Below are 23,762 nucleotides of genomic sequence, written 5' to 3' on the forward strand. Positions count from 1 at the left end.
GTTGCACAGCCTGAAATCGTCAGAGTTTAGTGGGGAAGGCCCCGTTGTAAGCTGACCATTCCGATTTTTATAATCAATTTAAACATATTTTTATTAAAACGTGTTATGCACATTTAAGGTGAGATTAGATGCTTCGTAAAATCTCACAAAACCTGTACAGAACAAGTCACATTTCACCCTAAAAAAATATGCCGTAATGAAAAATAAAACCGTAATTGTCCTTAAAATAGGCTTCACTTAATTTATGCATTATACAATTATTATTTTTTTCTTTTGATTTGAGGGTAAATGAGATCTGGACATGTTCTTGGAAGATTTCGCGAGATTCACCCTTATATTTACTCCGATTAAAGCTAATATGTCATGTAGGTACTGTATTTGCTTAATGCATTATACTGTGCATAATGTGAAATTTGTGTAAAATTAATTGCTCCAGGTATAACAGCTATTGCCTTCAGAAATTCTAATTTAAATCTTTTTAGATTTAAAAAATGTTTGCATGTTTAATTAATGACCATTTATTTTATGCTCAAAATCAATTATCAATTAACTATATTTTAAAACATGCTACTAAAAAGCAATTAATTAATTAACTAGATTAACTGAATTAAGACTATGATTATAGCTCATTTGTACATGCCCGTACATTGTGCATTCTGAATTTAGCTTGCCTAATTAGTAATACTCCAATAATATGTTAATTATTGAGGGTCAGTTAATGCATGTTAATGTGGAAATTCAGCCGGCGACCTGTTTCAGTTTAAACAGAGAGACATTACAAACAAGAGAACATGCAAAACAACATTTATGACCCATAAACCCACTCACACAGAGACAAAAGACAGACAAAACAATACAGTGGGGGGACAGGTAGGGCAAACTAAACTTTTAGCAAGACAGCTAATTCTGAGGTAATAACTTCTTCTCTTAACTGCAAGCTGATATATACATTTGCAGAAATATACTTAAAAAAAATTTTTTTAAATTGTGTGATATACAGCTTCCACAAAGTTGTCACACTCTTTGCATTACGTAACAAAATATTAAACCAAGTGGCATTCATCACACTTAAAGCAAAAAAAACAACAAAAAATAAATAAATAAATAAAAACTGCTTATTAGGTTTCAAATGATAAAACAATAGAAATATTGATTTGGACACTTTCTGGTTGTCCAACTTAGGGAACAATGTCCATAGTTAATGTACTGAACTACACCCATGGTGCAAAAATGGCTCCAAAAAAGTGAAGTTGGTTCTGAGAAAAGCTCTGGCTAGCATCATTTGTTTGAAGTAGCCACTTGCTTTGATATTTTGTTATCTAATTCAATTATATTCAGACATTAAGTGTGACTTAAGTGTCAAAATACTTTTGGGTCCACCGTATTTGCGTATCCTTTAGCAAAGCAAAATTATTTGCTAGCTAAATAAGCTACAAGCGCAATGCTAGCCTAACGGCTAATGACATCTACTGCGCTAATGGATGATAAACGTGTTGAATATTTGGGTATATAGCCCAGCACACAACACAATTTCCCCACTGAAGTTACATGCATTTGGGTTCATGTACCACAGCTAACGGTGCTACAGATTGCTATGATAGCCACTTAGCAAGTCTGGGTCATCCATTAACACGGCACAAAACAAAGCACTCAAGTCTAACGTAAGTGCGAGGAGATGTAGCCGCTCACCACCTAAACACTTTGCTGGAAAATTACATTTTTATTTATAAAAGGGGAACAAGTAAGAACAAGGGTTGCTAGTCTAGTGTCTACTGTCCATACTGTTTTACATCGCCAGCAGAATCAAATGCAACCCAACAGATATTTCTTATCTCTTGTGCTGACAATTCATTGACCCACAACGCTGGCCCTCGAGCGCTGGACTTAATGAGATATATAATTAGACTCTGTTTTACTGGGTCTTTCAATAAAGTTTCATTAGCCCAACCAGACATTAATCATATGCTTGCCACAAAATCTGGAGGAAGCTCCTCTGACACAGTTCATTAGAAGTCATTATCTTTGCATTTCAGCTCCCTTAGCACCTATAGCATGTAGCGCTAACACTGTGCATGGGTGTTTTTGAAGAGTAGGGTACCTACAACCAGTTGGTGGACTGATTCCTTCAAAAAAAGCAGTGGAATGAACAGAGGTATATCAATACATTGGTTTGTCTTACCTGATCTTAGCTGTTTGATTCGCCCATTACTCGTGCTGGGGTCGATGGGGAGGAAGTCTTTGAACCAGGTGATTTCTGGGTCAGGGTTACCGCTGGCAGCGCAGAGCATGGTCGCTGTGCGCGTACGCTCAACCACTTTCAGCTGAGGGCCCATGTCAATGTTAGGGAAGCCCACAGGAAGTAGATCCTCTGTAGGAGAGAACATAGAGAAGCTGAAGCTACACATGGACCTTTAGAGACAAGCAGTGGACATTCAGATTGCTGATACCACCTCGAGAGTTCCTCACTGAACAATTTAAGGAAAAAGCACCTTGGTCTTGAATGTCCTGCAGAAAAGCCCAGCATTGCTGGTTACCAAGATTTGTTGTGTTTTGGAAGCTGATTTCCAGCATGGGATGCTGGTGCAAATATGGACCAGTGGTTAACTAGCTTAACTAGCAAGATTTCCTTGGTCAATCAGCTTTATCGTAAAGACAGTGCTAGTCAACCTATGCTGGTTCACAAGACACACCAGCACCAAACCAACACTAACAAGCAGCCAGATATCATCACTTGGTTTGGCTAGGACCTGTTAATTTGAGTGTCATTTGAGGGCCCCTAAACAAGACTTGCTGATTGATAACCATGATTAAACTATAGACCACGATAATGGATGAGCTAGTAATGACCTCACAGCAGTCATACCATCAATATATACCGTACGGGCTCTACAGATCTAAGACCAGACCAATACAGCAACAAAGGCGTTTAATCAGACCAAACACTGGTGTCCTTTAACCCTTTGTTCCTCTATAGTGGCTTACTACACTGAGACAATTCAAAGAGCAAGCAACACATACAAACACACAGTTGTCTGACCAATTAATTCACAACCAGATTCTTGTGTGCATGGTGCCTGCAGTTATAGGCCAATAAGTCTCTTGACTGGAGCAAATTGCCTTCACTCTCACCATTGGTTGAGCCAATGACAGATAAGGACCTCCTAACTTCTCTGACTTGTCTGAACATCAGCATGACTAACAGCCTGGCAAAGAACTAAAGACACCATACACTGTGCCAATGTATCTTAGCACCAACAGGCACCCTGAAGGATTCAGCGGGCACAGGTCATGTCTTAAGTGTCATGGTTATATCCTTTAAATGTTTGTGAGTCATAAACAGGCGCCAATGCTAAAGACATAACCAACTACTGGAAACTGGTAAGGTTAGGGTTAGGTTAGGAATATATGATCTCTAAGGGTTAGGGTTACGGTTAGGTTTAACCCTGTTTTTCAGGTCACAACACCAATGCATAGGGATTTATGCCATCATATTGTGCCTTTCAACGGTTTAAGTCAACAAACACGAAAGCAGCTATTGCATAGTATTCCGGAAAGCAGTGTCCTCTACATGTGGTCCATGGCGAGATTATCTGTGACCCCTTGACACCGGAATAGGATTTCTGCAAACCACACAGATTAAGCCTTAAAAGCAAGATGAGTAATTTGATTTGAGCTTAATTAAAAGTGGCACAAGGATCATGCATGAACACGGACTAGTAGTGGGCGAGCAGAAGCCGTTGCAGCAAATAGAGACATGATTAGAAATGCTGAAGCAATGGATATTCTATTATTTACTGGGGTGCTAACTGTGAGTCAGAACCAGGGAATGAGGATGAGACAGGAAAGACAATAATAATGGTTAGTAGTTGACCAGTAAGGATTTTTTGATGGCCAATACTGATATATAGAGAGCAGGGTGGCCAATGGCTTATATAATGCTAATATATAATATAATTCAATAGTAGCAATTAAGATGTACACAACATTTCTGAATTTAAATGAACAGATACTTTACACAATATATACTCAAAATTCATTAAAAGTAATGGCCTGGCCGATATATTGGTTTATTACTAGTCATAATAGCACTGCTTATCTACAGTGATAATGACAGTGGCCAGAGGAATGGCCATGAATGCATATCCGTATTTTTGCTAAGATGTAATAATTGACTTGAATCTTCCACTAAGAGAGACTCTCCACAAGTGCTCTTCTGGGTATGGTAACTGGAGAATGGCTAGAAATAGAATTTGCCTTGGAGATGTCCTCATAGCTTCCCAGTGCTTAAGTTGGTTTAGGGTCAGTGGCTTTTATAAAATACGCAGGAAATCAGGCAGTAACACATGCATATCAATGGCAAGTGTTATTAGCCCTGTCCTGCCCAAAGTAATAATTGCCTTCATGCTAAAAACGCCCTGATGTAATAATTCCACAATGCTTCTAAAAGCATTCCCCAAAAATCTGTTCACTAAATTATGTAGCCATCATCTTGTTATCCAAAAGAGTTTTTTTTTTTTTTTTGCATTGTCACAACCAAAGAGGTCTAAAATACCTGGAGAAAGCTATCTGTTACCATTCACATTCATCACAATGGTGGTTGCTTTGCTGGCGCATGTAGCCCCGAAAGTACGCTATTTGAAAGAAATGTGAACAAGGGACCAGTTACTTTTTGAACCAATCACCTGCGCTGTACATACCATGTGACTACAGGCCAAAGTAGCCTATAATTATTTTTTTCAAATACAGCTAATTTTGAATGGCTGTCAATGAAGAAAGATGCGTCTGGGTCAAGATGGTGTAGGTACGACATCTACCAGCAGGGGCTAACGTGACTATGCTAACCAGTCAAACCTTGATCCCTTGGTCACAACCAGTCGATTTACAATTAGCCATGAGGCCTTGGGCACATATGCATGGCAAACTATAGCACTACCCTTGTGTTAGCACAGATTGCTAATGCACTGTGGCACCTCTAAGTACCTCAAACAACAGTCTTAATTTGGAAGGGCTTTCAAATGGCTGGCCATTAGACAAAAACACAGCTTTCTACACTTAGTGACTAAATTAGCCTCTGTTGAAAGCCTCCTCGACACAGCGTGCAATTCAGGTGCTTGATGCTAGCTGAGGTCCTTTCTTTTGTTCTTGTTCATAGGGCCAGTTCCGCTTTGCCCTGTAATTCCTTAAAATATGCACTGGAATGTAATTACAAGCCTACTCGTGGTGTGTTTATATCCAGGCGGCTCTAACAGCCATCCCTAGCCTGGCTGAGAAGCTGTCAAGCAACGTTGATAATAGCGCTGTTATGATGATCAGCGTAGCCTGGTGCACTGGCCACTTTAGACGACAGCTGTGAATTCACAGATACAGCAGGCATTGAAAATGCCTTGTACTAACCCAGACCGCCCTCCCCAAGCCGTCCTCTTTGACATGGGCTTTTATGCCCACTGTTATTATCTGTAAGTGCCTTTAATTGTAGCCCGTGGTTTAATGCAATTTTGCAAGTGACAGGTGCAAAGCCTCTTAAACTGAACGGTCAGTTTAGTGGAAGTGGATTTACAGTCGTGTGTCCATGGTATTAAGCAAATACATTTTGATTGATTTATGATTATCTCTGAAGCTGATAGTTATCCATGCAGCTGTAATATTTACAACATAGTCTCAGAGAATGAACGTTACTATAACTAAATATACGAAAACTGATTTTTAAGTGCCGAATTATCCATTTTGTCGCAGTTTCTTGGTGAAATTAACAGTGGAGGCACTACGACAACTGTGCATTTTTTGCACTATTACTCACACACTATGTTATGCTACTGAAACACTTTTACTATTGTGCTTGTATTACAGACTCGCCTACATTTATACACTTATTCCAAAATGATTCGCTTCCGAGGTAGCGCATCTGATAAAGTGTTGGACTTTGGACTATGAAGTATGCGGTTCGAGACCAGTCAAGCATAAAAGCTGACATGTGAGACGACAGTGTCAAAGAAGCGACACGAGATGACGTTGTTCCTTTAGAAAACGTGCTTTTCATTTCGCATGTTTTTGGACACTGTCGGTTCAGTTTAGTTAAGGGTAAGGATGTCTGTTTTGTGTAACTCTTTTGATTTTAGATCACTATTGGTTAGGTTTAGGTTAAAGTTTTAGGTTAGGGAGGTACGTTTTCCATCTAATATTCACCTTAAAAACCTCAACTGATTACGACGCCATTTCACTCGCTTTTGGTGCCCCCCGCTGGCCATTTCACTGGGAAACTGCAGCAGGTACTTTCGTTTTGCACGTAATGTTAATGAGACCTGGCTGAATATTTCACTTCATAGCAGACTAAAATCAAAAATGCCTGCTGCAGCTTGCACATAAAAAAAGGGGGGAAATATTATAAATAACCACAGATTCACAAAACATTTTTAAGAATAACATTTTTAACTACTACTTTATTTCTGTTCTCTTTTTAACTTAAAAATTAATTTTGTATTCCTAAAAAAAACTTTTTTTACAGTAGCAAAATACCTTACAAACTTCTTATAATTTCTTATACATTTTCTTCTTAAGATTTTCGTGATTCCGACCACACTTTCTTTAATCAGTGTCTTTGTCTTGTTTTCCATTAAAAATATCTACACAAGAAAAAGATCAGTTGAGGCAAAACTCAAGTGTATGATATTAAGACTTGTTATCTTGAATTAAGCTCATGTTTCTTATCCCATTGGCAAATTGTTTTTTTCTCACTTTATTCATCAATGTAGAAAATATAGTGACGTTTATGCTTAAGTCAATTTAGTAAGTAAAATCAAATTAATTCATGATACAGGCTATTCTCTGAAAACAAGATTACACAATTTATCTCATTTGAAGAATGTTTGGACATTTTAAATTGAAAATAAGACAAAAATACTGATTATTTCTTACGGTGTACCTTCAACCAGCAGAATGGCCTCCTTATTATCAACAAACACATTTCATGATTATACAAATCAATTAATTTCAAAAGGCATACTTTTTTGAAAACGGCATCTTAGCAAACACTTTCCTGATAATAAAAGTCTCCAGGGTGGCATCAAATTTCATGAATGTATCCTCCCTTGAATTGGCCATTTAATTATTTTCACTTACTGAAATGATTTAATTTCAGCAGTTCCATAATCAGGTTAACTGATTACCTCAGCCACAGCCAGAGATGGCTTTAGAAGCACAGAAAACTCTAGGAGGGCTGGGGAGCAGTGGGCAGAAGAGAAGAGAAGAGAAGAGAGAGAGAGAGATGGGAAGAGATATCTGTTCTTCATATCGAGAATTAAAGGGATACCCATACAGGTTTGGAATGAGGAAAAGTAAATGATAAAATTGTCATTTTTGGGTACACTATCCCTTTAAGATGACATTTAACTAATCTGCAGCCCCCGCTGTTTGGATTTGAAAGATGGTCAATTTCATTTCCTGTGCTCCAAAAACAGCTCAATTAACAATCAAGCTGTCACGAGGTACAATGAGAAAGGGTGAGTAAATCATTTTTGGGCTAAACTAACTCTTTAAGAACTACAAAATTACACTGCTCCTCTCGAACCATCAAAAAGACTGTGTTTCTGTTTTCTTCTAGAACACAGCTGGGTTTCAGAGACACTGAAGACAGGTACAGATGTCATGTTGCCCATCGGCGTACCCCTATTGGGCTTTGATAAAGCTACTATCACACGACGCACACAGGCTCGGTCGGGCACTGTTCAATTAGGCAATGGCATGCAGCGATGTTTGTGCACAAAACGTCTCGGCTGATGACTGCGTGCAGTGGTTCATGTCACGCTCTTGTCATGCTGACTTATGTGTACCTGAGGAGGAGGAGTTTGGGGATGGGAGGTGCGCAGTGATTAAACCAGAAAGATTGTTGTCGAGTCAAGTAGAGATCAGCATTGTCTGCAACACCACTGTCATTCCCACTCACGCTCTGGTTGCTGACGGGCAACAGTTGACAGGCAGGGAAACTCCTTCGTTGTGACAGAGACGGATGCACTCAATGGCAGTGACAACCTGCGTGTTAAGTGCTCGCCGTCAGAGATACTGTAGCTGTGTTTACGGCAACCGTGCATGCTCAGGGCCAAATTCTGCAGCCAAGCAACACTTGTGAATGTCACGTCGCCTTAGTTGTTGATATTGTGCATTAAAGGGACATTTCACCCAAAAATATAAATGATCTTTTTTCTCATGCTCATAACGCTTCAAACCTGTATGACTTTATTTCTTCTGTAAGACACAAAATGACAGCCTTCATCAGGTCATAGACAAATAAGGTTGTCAGTGGAGAAAAAAAAAAAAAACCCTGTGTTTGTCGTTCGTAGAAATGTAATCTTTAAGTTGGTCTCACAAATTCTTTATAGCATTTATAGCATTCTCTACAAAAAAACAAAACATATTTAATGACTTTAAAAATATAATGTGATGTAACCATCACGTAAATGGTATTAAAATAGTTTCCTTGCACCCTGAATACATGAGAGTGTATTGCAGCATTTTTTTCAAGGCAAAAAACAAATATACAAATATACAAATATACAAGTATAATTCAATTTTTTAAATCAAGAATATCAAGACATTTTATCAGGGTTACACCAAATGACCTAAAAAAAAATTCCAAATATTAAAATGTTTTATGAGGGTCTATAGCGGTCTTCTTTGTTTTAAGTTTTTTTTTTTTTTGTCACACTGCAAAAAATGAAAAAATGGCTACCTAATTTGAGTACCTTGACTTTGATTTGGTGGACAAAAGTTTAAACATTAATCATTTCACTGCTTATTTTTTAAGAAATAATAATAAAAGTAAAAAAATAAAATGATTAAAAATAAATAAATAATAATAATATAATAAATATATAATATAAATATAAAATACAAATTATTCTGCACTACTTATGCCAACATTTCTTCAAAAATTTCAGCTTTTAATGACTTTGATTCTCCAGACACTTACACCACATCACACATTCTTTTTTTTTTTACTTTAAGCCCCAGAAAAAATATAAAAATGTCTTTGAACTCAACAAGTGAAACCCTGTTTATCATAGCAGAGGTTTATTTAAGTAATTGTTTTGTGTCAACTGCATTTGAATGTATTTTTGGATAACCTGAAATAATGAGCGTAATGTCATTGACCCAGTCACCATTCACTTTTATTGTATGGAGAGAAAATGCAATGAAAGTGAATGGTGACTGAGGGTACGTTTACACGACAACGATGTACTAAAAATGGAAATGTTTTTCCTTTGCGTTTTTGAAAAGATTCGCGTACAGACGACAACGTTGTCAAAATGTTCCCCGTTCACACGGATCTGCGAAAACGACTAAAAACGCTGTATTATGCATGCCAGGCCAGTAGTTGGCAATGTCACTTTGTAAAGAAACACTACGCGCCTGCGCACATAAATATTCTTCCACAGAGCGGTGAATACAAACCATGAAGATGGCGAAAGCATCGAGCAATTTTGTCTGGACGGACGATGAGGTTGCTTTATTACTACAATTACTTTGCTGGAGAAGCGTCATTAAACTCAAAATCTTGAGCAGCACAAACACAGTCCTGTAGTCCGCCATTATAGTTTTGAATGTCTCGCGCATTGCTTTGAAGTACTCGTGCGCATGCCTATAGACTGAACACGTAATACACGTGCGCATGACGTCATCGTTTTCACAAATTCGCATTTTTGTATGTTTTCACGGAGACGATAACGGCATCGTTTTCAAAAACTTGCACTTTGAAACCCGTTTTCAAAAGTTTGCGTTTTCAGGCGCCAAAACGCCGTTGTTGTGTAAATGAACAGCCAAAACGCATAAATAGTTTTCAGTATTTCGTTGAAAGCGTTGTCGTGTATACGGCACCTGAGAGTGAACATTCTGTCTAACATCTTCTTTTGTGTTCCACATCAGAAGGAAAGTCATACGTGTTTGGAACAACATGCGGTTGAGTAAATTACAGGATTTTCATTTTTGGGGGAACCATTCCTTTTGAAACTGGATAATGTCAGAGCCATGCAAGGTTCAAGCCCCGGCCTGTAAGCTTCAGTTCTTTTTTTGAAGACTTGGGCAGTTTAACAAACAGGACTGTCTGGATTCCTAAAGGACATACTGTATGATTTACCGTTCCAACCAAGGCCTTATATTCCGCATTCCCAAGCTGTCGACTGGTTTTAAGAACTTTTTCCCCAATGGAAATCTGGATGGTCAGAGACGGTGCCCTTGATCCTGTGTTGAGCGTCAGGCATACCGTTTGGCGCATACCAATAGGCACTGTGCCATCTGCAGAAGCTGGGCTTTGATAGTATAGCTGGAGAGGTTGAAATAGAATTCACGCTTTTTATTATGGCATATATTAATCATTTTTTTCTCCATCCTGAAGCCCTGACTCTATCCGCGTTCAGTCCATGATTAGTTTACTCATGTCGCTGTCACCTGTGCAGGAGTGTATGCTGATGACACACTGTTTGACATGACGGGGGAGCCCAATATATAAAGAAATAAAGCCCTAGCTGCACACCGTGACTTGCGACTCTTTCATTCAGACTTGGGATAGTTTGTATTTATTCTTTCTATACATTGTGTTCTATATTCTAAATAAGATAAAATAAAAGATAAATTTAAAACTATAATAACCCTGTTATGTTTCAATCCCAAGCTTTGTGTGACGAACAGATCGAAATTTAAGTCGTAAGTCTGTTAACTCAAGAACTGCTGCAACTGGATCATCAAGTCAGTGAGTTCATAAATGAATATATCCATTTTATGAATGAATCATTTAGTCTGGTTCTAGAGTTTAAATCATTGACTCAAAGATTCAGTCACATTGCTTGCAGAGTTAACATCTTCAATTTCAATCTGTTCCTCACACAAAGCTATCATATGACTCCAAAAGACTGATCTGAGCTGGTGTTAACACGCACCCAGCTGTATTTGCCCAGTGTACGCCTCTCATAAGCAAGGCAATTCCCATCCTTGTATTCATATGGACTACTTTTATTGTGCTTATATGTAGCTTTTTGACATTTTTGAAGCTTGGCAGCCCCAGTCCCCAATCACATTCAAAGTAAAAAGGGCTTGTACATTCTGCCTAACAACTTTTTTGTGTGTTCTATGGATAAAAGCAACTAATGCCGGTTTGGAAAGGATGAGTAAATAATGGCAGAATTTTCATTTTTGGGTAAATAATTCCTTTAACAGTACTGTATCGTACACTGGCTCCTCTACTTTGGATAAAGTCCACAGCCTTGAGAACAGCCAGGTAATTGCTCTAGACAGTGCAGTCCAAAAACCTGCCCGAGAGAAGGAGAATAGCGTTCCTGGGTTTATTTATATGCTTATTGCACTTTACTAATTCCAGAGTGGCCAAGGGGGAGAAGGGTGAGCTACAGGAGATGAGGCGAGACCATTAGGCCTCAACAAAAGCTCAGACAAGCAGAGCACAATATCAATGGGGCCATTTCCATTGCTGGACCCATATCCTGATGTCTTCCGCTTCAATCACCTTCATTAGTAAAACAGGACTTCTTTGCATAGATTAAAAGAACTGCATACATATATGTAGATCTGTTTATTAAAATCTAGAACTGTATTGAATCAGAACACATTCTGCTAAGCAAACCAACATTATACTTTATAAAACAACGGTTTAGCCCACAAACACAACAAAAAATCAGCCACAGCACTGCACCACAGCAAAACAGATGTAAATACTCCCTGCAATACAAGCAGATGGTCAAACAACAGTGTGTGAAATTATAAAAGCTTTGCACAAATGAAATATAACAAACACTGTATACTGTGTGCTTTCAACATAGTACAATTACGCATCTAATTACAGGTTGAGCTATGCCCAGAGACTAAATTGCCCAAAAGGAAGCTTTTTGGGGTAAATGGAAAAACAATAGAGCCATTGTTATTATTGTCGTTAATTGCAAATGCGGCTTGGGCAGAGAGCCGGAATTCACATAATGCAGACCGAAATGCAAATCATTATACACTGAAAATATTCATACAAGTGACTTTTATGATACTTTAATGGTGCTTTATTTTGTCACTACAGCCATAGTCCCCTTCAATTTCAAAATATGGAAAAGATTGGCCAGGCCATTCTTCAAAATAGCTTTGCTCACGCACCCACTGAGCACCGATTCCTAAATACAAGTTTTCGACGCAAAGTTTGTAATGAATAAAAGGGGGCAGCAAAACACTCAAACTCTTGGGACCAGACGCTCATTCTGCATGGTCGAGTGCCAAGGCTGCTTAAGAACGTGAATGCCAGTCAAGGCAGAGGTCTGGGGCTGTATGACTTTGCATGCAAGATACCTTTAAGGCCACAAGACTGTTCTTTAATTATATGGAGTTCCTTATTTTAAAGTATTTCAATATTCTGAAATGGTCAATATTTTGTTATTTCTATGACTCTATGATGACGGCATTTTGGCACTTGTTGCGCAAATCACTAAAGTCCAATGAAGATGAATGAGAAAAAAGTAAGTTCTGAATCACAATACACTAATGAATCACAATATTATTGTACCATGACCCAGATATCGTTATAATATTGTATTGCCATATAACTGCTGATCCCACTCCAAACACCTTCTGTATGTATGTAAAGTCTTTAGGAGACATCTCCAATGAAGCTTATATTTTAGGACTGGAAGGGAAAAAATTTTGAAAATACAGGAGCAGCCAGTCAAGTTCATTCATGTTCATTCATGAGGAAGGAAAATTTTTTCTGCTTTGCCCTGCTCTTGTTTATTCATAACCAGGGACCTGAATGCATTCTGTCACTCAAATCAAATCCCAAATGAAGCTCATTATCAATCTCCTATTTTAGCTCTTTGAGCTGTCACCTCTGGCCTCAGAAGAAGAAGAAAAGAGGAAGAGCAAGAAGAGGTGGAAGAAGAAGAGGAAAAAGGAAGAAGAGAAGGAGGAGGAGGAGGAAGAGGTAGAGAAAGAAAGAGCAGAAGAAGAGGAAGAAGAAAAAGAGAAAGAAGGATGAAGAAGCGGAGGAAGAGGAAGAAGTAGAGGAAGAAGAAAGAGAAAGGAGAAGAGAAAGAGGAAGAAGAAGAGGATGAAGGGGATGATCAGGAAGAGAAAAAGAAGAGGAGGAAGAAAAATAAGCAAGAGGAAAGAGGAAGAAGATGAAAAAGAAGAGGAGAATGACGAGGAAGAAGCAGAGGATAAAGAATAAGAAGAGGAAGAAAAGGAGGAAGAGAAAGAAGCTGAAGAGGAAGAGGAGGAAGAAAAGAAAGAAATATAGGAGGATGAAGAAGAGGAGGAGAAGAAGAGAAAGAGGAAGAAGAAAGAGAAAGGAGAGGAGGAAGAGGAAGAAAAATAGAGGAAGAGGAAGTAGCAGAAAAAGCAGAAAAAGAGGAAGAGGAAGAAGAAGAAGAAAGAGGAAGAAAATAAAGATGATGATGAGGAGGGAGAGAATCAGGAAGAGAAAAAAGAAGAGGAGGAAGAAGAAAAAGGGGAGAAGAAAAATAAGAAAAAAGAAGAAGATAAAGAAAGAGGAGGAGGAAGAATAAGAGGAAGAAAATAAAGAAAAAGAAGAAGAGGAAGTAAAAGAGGAAGAGAAAGAAGCTGAAGAGGAGGAGGAAGAGGATGAAGAAGAGAAAGAAAGACAGGAGGAAGAAGAGGAAGAAGACAAGAAGAACAGAAAGAAAAAGAGGAGGAAGCAAAGTAAGAAAAAGAGGAAGAGGAGGAGGGGGAAGTAGAGGGGCAGAGTCGCCCTTCTTGAAGAGGCATTACAGGAATCAATGGGGAAATGTTGGGGAGCCAAGGCCCTCCAGAGAGGAGAGTTTGAGCCATTTATCCTGGCTGACCGCTCCCCATACCCAATCAGGCATGATTACTGCTCTACAGGTTCAGAGGATCAAAGGAGTGGAGTACCATAAACTCGTCTCTGCAAATTTCCTCTGAGCGCCCCTTTCAGAGATGGAGCGTGTGCTGTGTGAGAATTCACAGTTCCTGTTTGGCTTCTTCACTCCCCCTCGCTCCCTCATTCCATCTCTCCAGAACAGAGTGAGCAGTGCAAAATGGAAGTGGAGTGAGGAGCAGAGTTGCGTGATTTTGCCTAGAGCGAGAAATGGATTTTGAAAAGGCATGTGTCAAGAAAATGTGATGAATTGTTTCTTGCACATTTGGAAATAAAATCAAGAGGTAGCTAATATGTCACTCTCCTTATCCAGATGAGCAGGCTTTTCAAAGATTCAGAACATTCATATCATCATACTAACATATCACTTTCACAACTGTATGTAAATTACTTAAATATGATTTTCTTGAGACTGGGAAATGGAAAACCCAGAGTAGTGTTGGAGTAGAGTGATTATTCTTGATCTGCCAAGTTGAAGACAAGAATCAGACTTTTAGGCGCTATACAAACTAGCCCCAGTGGAACAAACCTTGTGACATCTGTTTGAAAGTCATTCCATGAGTGACATCTCTCATTTCCATTTCTTACTCCTTAAGGCGCTCCCTTAAGCGACCCCAGACACCTAGTGCGAAGAATGCAATGATAAATAATCACAAGAACTGTACGTTGCTTCCTGCCAGATTGACAATATATCTGAGGGATCAAACAATGCCGAATGTGAAGTTTGATGTCGCACTAGCTTGCAATAACAGAACCTTTTTTACACGGCTGTCAATTATCACCTCGTAACAAACAGGAAGTGCAAGGAATGTCATCATTAGCTGAGGCAGTAAACAGGAGTTGTTTGCAAGAACACAGTGCAACATTTACGGCTCCTCAGCCCATGGATTGAGACTGCAGACAATACCAAAGCAGGGAGCCAATATAAATAGACATGAGATACTACACGACTGTCTCCTATTTTAAAATGGGACTCCGCAATAATGGATTGCGCAAACATGATGGCGACAGAGTCCATACATTTTGCCAGATCTTAACGCTTCTAAACAAATGCATTATGCATAGGGGAGCATCTGAGAATACAAGGACGGGAATTGCCTTGTTTATGAGAGGCGTACACTGGGCAAATACAGCTGGGTGCGTGTTAACACCAGCTCAGATCAGCTCTAATCCAATTCCTGTTTCCTGTAGATAGTCATTTCTCTGTCCTTTTCCTTGCTTCTGATCTTTATTTCTTTTTCAGTTTTCCCTATCATTCGGAGCTCCTTTTCCTCTCGTTAGTGTAGTCTCTATTTTTTTTTTTACAGAATCGAAGGGCTATAAAGGTAAACGCAGAACCTTCTGGTACAATGTTGCCCAACTTAGCCTAACCTTGACCCTAACCCCTAACCCAACTGTTTTTGTCTTAGATACCCCTACAGCCCTATCTGTAAGGATAGTTAACCCACATGTTATTCTAAACCCGTACACCCTTTTTGGAGGTAAACTGCCATTGGAATCGACTCTAGGTCCATCACCTAGTAAAGGGTGCTTCCGCCAAGTCATTTATAACCACTAATTATGCCAATGATTAATTCATTTGGGGTGTGGTGAACTGTAACCAGCCCCAACAGGTTGAGTTGCCCGTTAACCAAAAAGATTGAGGGAGTAAGTAGGATTTGGAGATCTAAAGCTGCCCCAAAACACACTAGCAGCACAGCCAACTATGGAAACGGCAATGGAATATCTAAAATATCTAGCGAACAATGTCAGTTACCGCACATCTGCTGTGTTGTTGAGACTAGTCGTATATCTGAGACTTTATGTGCCCTGTTAGCACAGACCACTGCTAATTACATGCTCATATTGACAGAGCCAGGATCAACCATAGACAGAGAGATTATTCGAAGTGAAGCAGAGAAAAGAATCAATAGATGAGGAGAAAGAGACACCCTGGATTTGTTGGCCCTTGAAGATGGGGCACAGTGACCGGGAAACAGTTTGGAGGTGTTTCATCTGTATTTTCACACTCAGGCATAACATTACCCAAGCGGTATGCAGTATTTTCTGGACTTTATGTTTAGCTGATATTAATAGTAGAACGACTACCTTTAGACAACAAATCCATGGGTCATCTGAGGTGAACAGCAAGAGGAAATTTCAAGGGATTTTTCAAAAATGAAAAATCTGTGATTATTTACTCTCCCTCATGTCATTTCAAAGCCATTTGGCTTCCTTTCTTTTTAAAAACTTTTGGGTCTGTCCCTCACACAAACCTACCGTATGGCTTCATTGACCATTGTATGGTGGTTGTGCTTCCTTTTTGAGGCCTAACATCTTCAGACAATTTTCAAAATTGCTTGTTTTGTCAAAATCGCTGTGTTCCATAGAAAAAAGTAAGTCATACCAGTTTGGGTGAACTATTCCTTTTAAACGTAACACAAGGATACCGTAACCTAACTTCCGCCTTAACTTTAGCATTATTCTTTCATTGGGTGTGTCAATTATAGCTACATATCGTGGAAGAATCGGACTCTGTCTACGGCAAGAAGAGAAGGATAATGTAAGAGAGGAGAAACTGAGAGAAAGAAACAGACAAAAAGATAAGAGAGATACAAAGAGCTGTGTGCCAAACTCACTAGGTTTTGGAACAGAGCTAACATTTTAGGAAGGTGGTCTCACACTTTTGGATTGCACTGTACAATGCCAAACCTGTAGCTGTGTGGTCTTTGTGTTGGCCAACACCATGAATCCAACACTACTCTCCCAGCATGACCAGCAGCAAGCTAAGGCCAGATACACCTTTACGTGTAAAGAAGTATGAGTGTGTATGTGTCTGACACCTAGCAAGCAAGCAGATGGCAAAACCTGGGCTGCTGTTGCTGTTGAAGTGTAAGCTACGGGTTGGTGGCATACCAGACTGCCAAGAAGGGGCTCAAAGCCAGGGTCAGAATTAAGAGGAAAAAACAGTGATTACAAGAGAAGTAAGCACACAGAAAAAGGGTAAGTCAAGAGATGGGAACTGAATTGTTCAGAATTGGTTCTCTATTTCAAATAAATGAATAAATAAATGTGAAAAAGTACCAGCCCTCATGTTGTGAAAACATGTTTTTTGACAATGTTTGACATTCATTCTTCAGTGGAACACAAAAGATGTTAGGCAGAATATTAGGGATTAACAGCCATAGTCACCATTTTCTTTTTATTGCATGGAGAAAAAAAGATGCATTGAAAGTCAATGGTGACTGAGATTGAACAGTAACTGTAATTTGATTACAAGATTTTAAAATGTAATGCATTACACATTTTGACAAAAAAAGTAATTCTATCATTAATTACCTTGTAATTGTGTTAGACCCCAAACAGCTCAAAAGTACTAAAATAATCGTTAATGGAATTGTTAAGGAACTTATTGCAATTGCTTTCGTTTTCCATAACCTACTTCTTAACTAAATAAGTAATTTGATAACAGTAACAAATTAACAAATTAATTTGTAATCGCCAGAATTATTCAGAGGAATTGGGACTCATTAAATTCCTCATGATTCCCATCCCATTGACGTCTGCAGTGCCACAGCGTTTAGCAGAGCCGAGGCGGTGACAAGTGCAGGTGTCTTGCCTCATGTTTCTGCAAGACTCCTCCAAGGACTCTCAGAGGACCCTGCGACATGGTGGAAAGCAGATGGCACATCTTAAGCATTCAGCTCACAGCTCTTGTGGGCAGCCGTAAGGCGGCTAAAAACAAACCTAAGCCCCTGGAAAGAGCATGGGCAGATTTACAGCAAAGCCTTCCTGTGTTTCTCCGCCACAGACAGGCAGACATGCCCGCAAGACAGCAAGGTGATGGAGAACTTAATGAAGTCATCAGCTTCTGAAGTTCGCCGCTAATGGCAAAGCCTTTAGCAGGGGCAAAAAAAAATAAGAGTGGCATTCCCACTGTGGATGTTTAAACACACAAATTCTGTCTGTGATGGTACATGTTCTAATTGATTTTGATTGATGTTGGCACTTGAATCCAGGAGACCAGGCATTGTCCTATGGGAGTTTGCATTCACAGTAGACGTGTGTTCAGATGTGGGGCTTGCTCTTCTGAGAAGGCTTGGTAAATACAAGACCACAGCAGATGGGGATGAGCGGGCAATGGGGGAGCCACCGTTTTTTGTTTTGTTTTTTTTTCTTCCCAAGTGCTACCGCTTGGGTTCCTTCTGAGCCACATGGGTCTTGCCAAAGCCTGGATTTTCATGCAAACCTGGGCTGCCTACAAAAACCCTCGGCTTGGATTTGGGCCCAGGAAGAAGCCTGCAAGCTGCCGGCTCCAGAGACAAGGCAGATGGTTAGACCTCAGCATGCATGGAACAAATGAATAACTTGGTGTTGAAGAAAGCAGAGGTTCTACTATTGGCCAGGATGGATTTAGACCTACTGCAACACTACGATTGGGTGGTGGGGTCAAGCTCCAACTTAACCAGAGAACGCTGGTCAGAGAAGGATGTTGGGTCGTGTCTAGATGGTAAACCTTGTTCTGCTATTATCCAGGGTTCCCACACATTTTGACTGATGAATTTCAATGGCCTTTCTACTTGTTTGTGATTAATGGATTAGGATCAGACCATTCTGAATGAATCATTCAGACCAATTTGAATCATTGCCTAATTTGAAGCAATCATAGACCATTCAGAACAATTTGTAAATCTGTTCGACCGATTCATTGAGTAGAGCTGACTCAAAAGAACGATATGCTTTATTTATGCTAGATTATTATACTCTACACCACAGCATTATCTAGCTGATAAAATATCTTAGAGCAGAGTATACAAAAATAAAGGTTTTATTGATTTCCACAACTTTCCAAACCTGAAAAACACAACTGATGACATTTTGAATGAAATACTGAGTGATATTTCCAGGATGACCAGGAGGACACTGATACTCTTGCGAGTTTCGTATTTGCTGTAACCAAGACTAGGCTTGCAATGGGATTCCAAATAAAAAGTGTATGAATGCTGCATATGAATCTCTCAAGACTTCCCAGAACAAGGGTTACCATATTGAAACAACTAGGGTCTTTTAGGGAGCTGCAATGAAGTCTCTAGTATAAAAAAGTAAAAAAGAAAATTCCACTCTTTGTTGCAATTTTAACAGCTATGTTGCCTCAAATAACTATTGAACAAAATATGCAAATATCTGTTCTCTTGAACTTTTGTGGAATTGTAGATTTTGTGCTAATTCATCACTTTGCAACAGCCAATTGCATTCCAATCCAAATCTCTGCTGGTCTTCAGCAAACAAACTTGCACAGCTGGGAAAGCAGGGTATCTCCATGATACCTTCATACTATAACATGAAAGAGTACTCTAGCTTCGTTGTCATTTATATGACACTAATTATGTCTACATTCAGATACAGTGACACTTCAACAAAGAACTGATTGTGCTAAAGGCTTACGGTGTAATTAATCTTTCATTATGGTTTCCATTTATCTGTCCTGCTAAATAACTGAACCCAAAGCAGGCTAGCATCATGTTTACACTCAACATGAACAATGTTGTTTCTACACAACGCTGACCTGACTTTGCCTACACTGGAAGCATCAAATAAGAATGTCATTTTAGAATGTTCGCCAACAATGAACAAATAAGTTATAAGCTCAAAGGCTAGGGTATCCTTTGTTTTTCTGCGTTCCATCTTGTACACAGTGGAGCACTAAACCTTTACAAGTGTACTCTCTTTTGACTGCGATACCATATGGATGTGTTTGCCACAGTTTGAGGACATGCAAAGACACTGTCTGCATGTCTAGAAAAACCAGGCTGCACGTGGACAGTATGTGTGTACTGTGCCAATGACCATATCTGCGCGAGATGTACCACCACACAGAAAAATGGAGTATACTTTGAATTTTAGGCTAGACTATAGTAACAGGGTAAAAATGGGCAAATTATTTTGGTACTTAATTTTTATGGAAATTTATTGGAAGAAAAATGTACTTTGAATGGGCGATTTTAGGATAGTTAAACAGTTTACACAAGTCTACAACTGCTTACTGTATATAGGTTTAAAAACCCCAAAAAATAATAGTAAAGAAATACATCTGAAGGCATTCGGCTTTGATGCAACACTCCACATAATGAATAGAATGCACAGCAATCAATTCATGATATTTGTAAATAAAATATAAATAATCAAAAAATAAAAACATTTCAAATAAAGTCACTGTGCAGCACGGTGTCTTACCTCTAATGATCGACAGCTTAGCTTGGACATTGATTTCGCCTTCGCTGTTTTCCGCCACACACTCGTAGATGTTCTCGTCTCGCGGCGCTCGGAGAGGCTGGATCCTCAAAACGGCTCCCGCACCTTCGTCAAATTCTATCGTCTGTATTTGAGAAAAAAGAGCGGGTGTGTATATTACAACACTGTAAAGGTTCATTGTAAATGTCATTAATGGTTGCCTAGTGGTTAAAGAACTGGCCTGCAAAACACAAAGAGTGGGTAGGACTAACCCTAACCCTTAATTCAATCCCAGCAAGGGTACATTTATGAATTTGAGAGAATTACGAAAATTCCACGTACTCAAAAGCAATTCCTGGTTGCTCAAGGGAAACTGTCTGTGCCTGATGACATGTAACTTATGTTTATGTCAACAATTAAAGGAATAGTTCACCCAAAAATATTCTTCAAAAGTTCACTTTTTGTGTTCCACAAAAGGAAGAAATTAATAAAGGTTTGGAACAATATGAGAGTGAGTAAATTACATAATTTTTTTTTTTTTGGGTGAACTATTCCTTAAGGCTTCAAGAAAAAAAAAAAAAACTGTCTGCTTTCTCCAAAAACTCTAGTAATATCTAGATGATGCTGTGAGCTCAAATTATGAAAGAGAGTTAATTAGGTTCCTGCTGTGCTTTTGCATTTGATGTCACTGTAGCGAAAACAGTCATGCAAATCAATAGGGAAATGACAATGCTCTTTGTGAGTCAGTGGCAAAACTTTTTTTTTCCTTTACAAGTTTTTAAGGCTACAATAATGAGAGGCAGCGTTTGTGACGGCACACTGTCCTAACTGTGTGTGGATCAAAATCAAAGCGAAGCCTTCGGGGGAAATTAATTAAATCAAACCCCTTACAAAATGACTTTTAAATGCAAGGAAGCTGCTAATTTGAGCCCGAGTTGCACGTACTCTTGGGTTCTCACCGTCGAAAAAGAGAAAAGGCAAAGTGCTAACCCGCACTGTTGTGTTGATTTGATTTTGAGGGAAGTTTACCGTGTTTTTTTTAATGTTTGACAGTGTGGTTAATGCAGAGCTAGTTTTAATTAAGACACACTAGGCATCAATGAAGAGTGTACAGCTGCCAGCTGTATTATGACAAAAGAACACGGCAAATAAGCAAGGTAAATAAGACACAGATTGACTCGGAACGGACGCGGAAAATCAACAGAAGCTATACAATGCTAAGTAAACATTAGAGAGCTAACCAATTAGCAGTTCCAGAAGACTACTCTACATGTTATTTTATTGCATTTATTAAAGTTCGATAATGTTAACAGGGTTCATACAGATGCTTCAAAGTTAAATTCAAGGACTTTCAAGGACTTTTCAAGCACATTTGTTTTTGTTTTCAACGACTATGCTCGGTATATCGTTAAAACAAATTCTTTATTTGTTAATTTAAATAGAAATATTTTATTCAGTTAATACATTTTTTATAAAACACCACTTATTACAAGTACAACATATCTCAATGTGCATCTTTAACTACATTTTCTCAGTAACAATTCTTGGTTCACTCATGATGAAATTGATGTGCACTTGTAGGGTGCTTCCTTAAAACGTGCTTTGCTTTCCAACAATAGTGAATAACTGGGTCTGTAAACAGTAGTCCATATGACTCATGTGACGTGTTCCATGTTTTCTAAAGTCACACAACAGATTTATGTGAAGAACTGACCCAAACTGCAAATGGGACATTCTCAAAACATTTTGACTTTCCAACTTACAAAATATTGAAATTTTCCATTCAGTTCAGTTTTTGTCCATAAACACTGAGGGTAAACATTTTGTAACATGCTGACATTATTTTTATTCATAAAGGACAACTTGGCTGTTGTTCTTTCTTTGATTATTTAATTTTGTTTCACAAACGAAGCAAATTAACACTAATGAGGGTTAAATGGGTTACAACACCACATATTGAGGGTTAAATGGTGTACAACACCAAATTATGAGGGTTAAATGAGTTACAACACCACATTTTGAGGGTTAAATGGGGTACAACACCACATTTTGAGGGTTTAGTGGGTTACAACACCACATTTTGAGGGTTCAGTGGGGTACAACACCACATTTTGAGGGTTCAATGGGGTACAACACCACATTTTGAGGGTTCAGTGGGGTACAACACCACATTTTGAGGGTTCAGTGGGGTACAACACCACATTTTGATGGTTCAGTGGGTTAAAACACCACATTCTGAGGGTTCAATGGGGTACAACACCACATTTTGAGGGTTAAATGGGGTACAACACCACATTTTGATGGTTCAGTGGGTTAAAACACCACATTTTGAGGGTTCAGTGGGGTACAACACCACATTCTGAGGGTTCAGTGGGGTACAACACCACATTTTGATGGTTCAGTGGGTTAAAACACCACATTTTGAGGGTTCAATGGGGTACAACACCACATTCTGATGGTTCAATGGGGTACAACACCACATTTTGAGGGTTAAATGGGGTACAACACCACATTTTGAGGGTTTAGTGGGTTACAACACCACATTTTGAGGGTTCAGTGGGGTACAACACCACATTTTGAGGGTTCAATGGGGTACAACACCACATTTTGAGGGTTCAGTGGGGTACAACACCACATTTTGAGGGTTCAATGGGGTACAACACCACATTTTGATGGTTCAGTGGGTTAAAACACCACATTCTGAGGGTTCAATGGGGTACAACACCACATTTTGAGGGTTAAATGGGGTACAACACCACATTTTGATGGTTCAGTGGGTTAAAACACCACATTTTGAGGGTTCAGTGGGGTACAACACCACATTCTGAGGGTTCAGTGGGGTACAACACCACATTTTGATGGTTCAGTGGGTTAAAACACCACATTTTGAGGGTTCAATGGGGTACAACACCACATTCTGATGGTTCAATGGGGTACAACACCACATTTTGAGGGTTAAATGGGGTACAACACCACATTTTGAGGGTTCAATGGGGTACAACACCACATTTTGAGGGTTCAGTGGGTTACAACACCACATTTTGAGGGTTCAGTGGGTTACAACACCACATTTTGAGGGTTCAATGGAGTACAACACCACATTTTGAGGGTTCATTGGGTTACAACACTATATTTTGAGGGTTCAATGGGGTACGACACCACATTTTGAGAGTTCAATGGGTTACAACACCACATTTTGAGGGTTCAGTGGGGTACAACACCACATTTTGAGGGTTCAATGGGGTACAACACCACATTTTGATGGTTCAGTGGGTTAAAACACCACATTCTGATGGTTCAATGGGGTACAACACCACATTTTGAAGGTTCAGTGGGGTACAACACAACATTTTGAGGGTTCAGTGGGTTACAACACCACATTTTGAGGGTTCAGTGGGGTACAACACCACATTTTGAGGGTTCAGTGGGTTACAACACCACCTTTTGAGGGTTAAATGGGGTACAACACCACATTTTGAGGGTTCAGTGGGTTACAACACCACATTTTGAGGGTTCAGTGGGGTACAACACCACATTTTGAGGGTTCAGTGGGTTACAACACCACATTTTGAGGGTTCAGTGGGTTACAACACCACATTTTGAGGGTTCAGTGGGGTACAACACCACATTTTGAGGGTTCAGTGGGTTACAACACCACATTTTG

At 39.2% G+C, this 23,762-nt stretch overlaps 2 protein-coding genes across 16 annotated transcripts in view; one reads left to right on the forward strand and one right to left on the reverse strand.

Moving 5' to 3' along the window:
* The window catches only part of LOC127438849 (uncharacterized), a 687,566-nt gene that overhangs the window by 421,379 nt on the left and 242,425 nt on the right, over positions 1-23,762 (forward strand). The gene's annotated exons all lie outside the window — the stretch shown is intronic.
* The window catches only part of LOC127438810 (receptor-type tyrosine-protein phosphatase S-like), a 264,336-nt gene that overhangs the window by 104,784 nt on the left and 135,790 nt on the right, over positions 1-23,762 (reverse strand). For all 15 annotated transcript variants that reach the window (XM_051694665.1, XM_051694666.1, XM_051694668.1 and 12 more), the window contains 2 exons: positions 20,102-20,243; positions 2,180-2,368 (listed from right to left, as the gene is read on the reverse strand). In XM_051694665.1, the coding sequence (XP_051550625.1) occupies positions 2,180-2,368; positions 20,102-20,243 (331 nt within the window). The remainder of the gene's footprint in view (positions 1-2,179; positions 2,369-20,101; positions 20,244-23,762) is intronic.

Source organism: Myxocyprinus asiaticus, chromosome 50 (assembly GCF_019703515.2).
Source record: "Myxocyprinus asiaticus isolate MX2 ecotype Aquarium Trade chromosome 50, UBuf_Myxa_2, whole genome shotgun sequence".
In the NCBI taxonomy this organism is placed as follows: Eukaryota; Metazoa; Chordata; class Actinopteri; order Cypriniformes; family Catostomidae; genus Myxocyprinus; species Myxocyprinus asiaticus.